General features: G+C 34.0%; 1 protein-coding gene across 1 annotated transcript; it reads right to left on the bottom strand.

Annotated features, from left to right (window-relative positions):
- Positions 1-2,431: 2,431 nt before the first annotated feature.
- LOC141664624 (secreted RxLR effector protein 161-like) lies at positions 2,432-3,109 on the bottom strand. The gene has a single exon (XM_074470576.1). It carries the CDS (start codon positions 3,107-3,109, stop codon positions 2,432-2,434), a length of 678 nt encoding a protein of 225 aa, XP_074326677.1.
- Positions 3,110-5,161: the final 2,052 nt, after the last annotated feature.

The following is a 5,161-nucleotide window of genomic DNA, read 5'->3' as shown; positions in this document are numbered from 1 at the left end:
AGCATAATACTCAAGCTAAGTTCTTAAGTTGTAAATGAAAAGTTGCACCCATTGGTGCATCAGTACTTGTGCAAAATTAGTATATTAGTTCTATTCAATCACAACCAAAACTACTGCCAAAAAAAATTAACAGTGATCACTACCAGAAAATATAAAAAATAAAATATATTTCTTTATTTTACTAATGAATCAAAAAAATGTATTCATAAAAATTATGTGTTTTATGATAGTCGAATTAACATATTAACAACAAATTGACTCCAACTGAAAAAAAATATAGAACACTAAAAATATTCTTATCTTTATCCTTATGCAACCGAGTTTACATAATTTTGATTACATTTTAGAACACTAAAATAAATATATTTTAGAATAATAAATATTTTTTGTGTTCATAACTTAATTTGATTCTAATGTAGAATCAAACGCTTATGAGTATAAAACACTCCCAAAAATCATAAATATATAAAAATAAAATTATTATTATGATTTTACTACAGAATCAAAAAACATATTCGTAAAAAGTTGAGTTTTATGATTTTCAATCAACTTATTAACAACAAATTAACAAATTTCAATTTAAATGTAGATTAAAATTCTAAAAGAGAATAAAAATGACGAGTACATCGAAATTAAGAAACCACGAACAAGTACGAAGCCAAAATTTCAAGAATATAGATATAAAATACACAAATTAAAGGTTAAAATTGAAATAGATTTCAATTAACAAATTTGATGATATCAAAATAAAGGAAGAAGAGAGAAATCTAATGAAGCTGCAAAATCAAAATTTTGAGTTTGATTTCAAGAAAAGGCCTAAACGCATAAATTGAGAAAGATGTAGAGAGACAGATCGTCGTAGGGAGATCGTCGGATCAACCTTAATCATCTGTGTGTATCTAACTATCAGCCTATAGATACAACTATCACCGCTTTTTGTCTCGAATATTTAATATTTAATTATTAAAAAATCTGGACCGTTAACTTTATTTCTAATCTAAGGGCAGAAATTAAATAATGGGTTCTCTCTAGACCTCTATATAATATGGCCCTCCATGGAAGGTTGGCCATTATAATTAAGTTAAAGGCAAATAGTATCTCTAGACAAAAAAAGAAAAATAAAGAGAGTATCTAAAATTTACCCTCCAAGTTTGAGAGAGTAGACTCGTTCCTGCTGCATTGTGCAATGACAAGTGTTCTAGGATGAAATCCACTATGTTTACAGTCAAGTTGCTTATTCCATCGACTGCAGTTACACACTCAACTCGTCTTTTTTTAGCATCACTAGTTCACTGCTGTGCTACTAGACAAAACAGGAAACATTTGAACCAACTGTAATTAGCCAGAAGTTAGATTGCTTATTAAAAACTAAATCAACACTCATCCACAAAACTAGAAAACCTAATTCTTTGTGTACATTGGTAAAAGATTTCGACAAATTTTTATAGTAAAATTGTTCATCGAATAAGTCCTTCAAGGAATCATTTATACACATATACAGTATAGTCACAACAAATAATTTGAACAATTGCTTTAACTAGTCAAATACGCAATTGTTCATCACAAAAATAGTAAAACAGGCAATTCTTTACATAATTTTAAACATGATAACTTTAATCCAGCTGTATTTCAACGAAAACTGAGCGATTACACATCAAAACCCATAAAACAAATGAATAAATCACCTATCAGAAGGCATGTTTGCTAGAAATATACATATTCATATGTTACATAATTGTCCAATGATGCAAGTTTGTCAAATACAATACTAGTTAACTGCAGATTAGGGGAACATCTGATCAAGCAAAGAACATATTAAATCTGAACCGAATCCTAAAATATAGCTAGTATATGTTGGAAGAAAGGATCTCACTCAAACTCACTAAGACAATTTAGGAGAAGAAATGTATTACTTGAAAAATTACTTGATTACAAATGACTTGGTACAAGGCTTTATATAGGACTCCTTAGAAAGATCTAGATAACTGTTAGACTCCAATAGACATCACTTGACCAAGATACATGTATCTAGAGATTACATGTACCTACACCAATATATTGAACATAGAAAAATTCTAATACATGTACCAAGATACTAATACATGTACCAAGATTATTCCAGAGACTCCCACACAATTCTATTATTTTAATAGTCAAAAATATATTATTTATTTTTAACACCCCCCTTAATTTTGACTATCCCAAATAGACTTCGGAATTTGTTGAAGGCGTCACTTTTGAGAGGCTTTGTAAATATGTCACTAATTTGATCTTGGGACTTCACATAATTTAACTCCACTTCACGCCTTTCGATGTATTCCCGAATAAAGTAATATTTTGTATCAATGTGCTTGCTTCGTTCATGAAACACCGGATTTTTGGCCAAAGCTATTGTCGACTTGTTATCAACCAATACTTACGTGGACTCATTTTATGGCATGTGGAGCTCTTCTAAAACTCTCCTTAGCCATATAGCTTGAAAAACAGAAGAACACGCCGCCACATACTCCGCCTCACAAGTGGACAGGGTAACAATGGGTTGTTTCTTTAAACTCCATGAAAAAGATGTGTCACCAATAAAGAATACATATCCGGTGGTACTCTTTCGATCATCAATGTCACCGGCCCAATCACTATCACAATAACCAACAAGTTTGAACTCATTTAGGTAATGATACAACAATCCATAATCCATTGTGCCTTTGAGATAACGAAAAATTCTCTTGGCCGCCTTCATGTGTGTTGTTGTTGGAGCCTCCATATATTGACCAATAAGTCCAACACTATAGAGTATGTCGGGCCTCGTGCATGTCAAATATCTCAAACTTCCCACAAGACTTTTGAAATATGTAGGATCCACCTTCTCACATTCTTCAAATTTCGACAACTTCGTTCCACATTCAATGGGGGTGCTTACGGCTTGACAATTTTCCATCTTGAATTTCTTCAAAATCTCTCTTGTATAGCTTCCTTGTGATATTAGTATTCCATCATCCATTTGCTTTACTTCAATGCCAAGATAATATGACATAAGCCTAATATCGGTCATCTCAAATTCTCTTATCATGTCTTGTTTAAATTTCTCAAACATACTTGGACTATTTCCCATGAATATTAAATCATCCACATACAAGCGCGCAAGAAGAAATTCTCTATTTTTAGCAACCTTGGCATATAGAGCATGTTCATGAGGACACTTGTAAAATCCTTGAGCTTGAAAGTATTTGTCAAGTCTACTATTCTAAGCCCTCGGTGCTTATTTTAATCCGTACAAGGCCTTCTTTAACTTTAACACTTTTCCTTCTTGTCCTTTTACGATGTATCCCAATGGTTGCTCCATATACACGGTTTCTTTAAGAATACCATTCAAGAAAGCGGACTTCACATCCATTTGATGAATTTTCCATCCATTTTGAGCCGCTAATGAGATGATTAGCCTTATAGTCTCCATTCTTACAACCGGGGAAAAAACTTCATCATAATCAACTCCATGTCTTTGATTGTAGCCTTTGGCCACCAATCTTGCCTTATATTTTTCCACCTTACCTTGGGCATTCTTCTTCACCTTATAAATCCACTTTACACCAATAGTTTTTTGTCCTTTTGGAAGTGTTGCTAACTCCCATGTGTCATTCTTCTTTATAGACTCAATCTCGTCGTTCATTGCTTTCTTCCACCTTTCATCTTGCACGGCTTCTTTGAAGCTTGTTGGTTCGGTTTCCGCTAGAAGACAAGGAAGTGTTAAGTCGGAAATAGAGGGAACCTCTTCCGTTTCATTGTATATTTCTCCAAGACTTCTATAGCATCTTGGTGGTGTCTCGTCATCATCACTTGAAGAAGATAAAGGAGTTTGTCCATCACTTGTTGCTCATGGTGATGTGGGAGGAGTGATTTTTTCTTCACTTTCTTCATCAACAAATGGGAAGAAATTATAATCTTCTTGTGTGTTGCTCCAATCCCATGAGCTCTCTTCGTCAAATACAACATCTCGACTAATAACAATCTTTCCATTGATGGGGTTGTAAAGTTTGTACCCCTTTGCTCTTGCATCATAGTCAACAAACACATACTTTTCACTCTTGTAATCCAACTTTGTTCTTAGCTCATCATCGACGTGTGCATAAGTTATGCTTCCAAAAACTCTTAAGTGAGCAATAGATGGTCTCTTTCCTTTTCATGCTTGTTGCGGAGTTATATCTTTAACACTTCTTGTGGGACATCTATTTGACAAGTAGACGGCACAATCTACCGCTTCGGTACAAAATTCCTTAGGCATATTCTTGCTCTTTAGCATGCTTCGACCCATGTTAAAAATGCTCCTATTTTTTCTTTCGGCGACTCCATTTTGTTGCGGTGATCTTGGAACCGTTGCGGGTCGTCTAATACCATGAGCTTCACAAAATTGCAAGAACTCCTTTGAATTGAATTCACCTCCTCGATCCGTACGAATGGCTTGTATTTGATACTTGATCTCTTTTTCAACTTGGGCTTTGAACTTTTTGAAGCATTCAAAAACTTGAGACTTCTCTTTGAGAAAGTACACCCATGTCTTGCGGCTAAAATCATCAATAAATAACAAGAAATAGCGGTTCTTACTAAAAGATGGAGGATTAAAAGGCCCACATACATCGGAGTGAATGAGTTCAAGTGGCTCATTTGCTCTTGACATAGATTCCTTTGGAAAGCTCTTTTTTGATTATTTTCCGAAAAGACATCCTTCACAAATTTGGTTTGGATGGTTGATGTGAGGCAATCCATTCACCATATGCTTCTTTGATAGTGAATTTATTCCATCAAAGTTCAAGTGCCCAAACCTAAGATGCCAAAGCCAAGAAGAATCTCCAACACAAGCCTTAAGACATTTTGCAACATCATTTTGAATTTTGAGAATAAACATACGATTCTTGGTCATAGGCACCTTTGTAATTAAATTATCATTAGAATCTCTCAAATTGAGAAATCCATCTTTCATGGTGATGGTATAGCCTTTCTCCATTAGTTTCCCCAAACTCAAGATATTATTTTTCATGCTAGGCACATAATAAACACTTGAAATAAAATTATGATCTCCATTTTTCAAGCGAATTAAGATGTTACCTTTGCCTTTGATAGGCACTCCCGAAGAGTCTCCAAAAGTGACTTTTCCATTCACTTTCTCATC

This window comes from Apium graveolens, chromosome 6 (assembly GCF_009905375.1).
Source record: "Apium graveolens cultivar Ventura chromosome 6, ASM990537v1, whole genome shotgun sequence".
In the NCBI taxonomy this organism is placed as follows: Eukaryota; Viridiplantae; Streptophyta; class Magnoliopsida; order Apiales; family Apiaceae; genus Apium; species Apium graveolens.
The sequence above is the reverse complement of the archived record's forward strand: the minus strand, read 5'-3'. Positions and strand labels throughout refer to the sequence as shown.

Coding starts and splice junctions, on each gene's coding strand:
- LOC141664624 (XM_074470576.1), bottom strand. CDS start 3,109: ATGGGAAATAGTCCAAGTATGTTTGAGAAATTTAAACAAGACATGATA.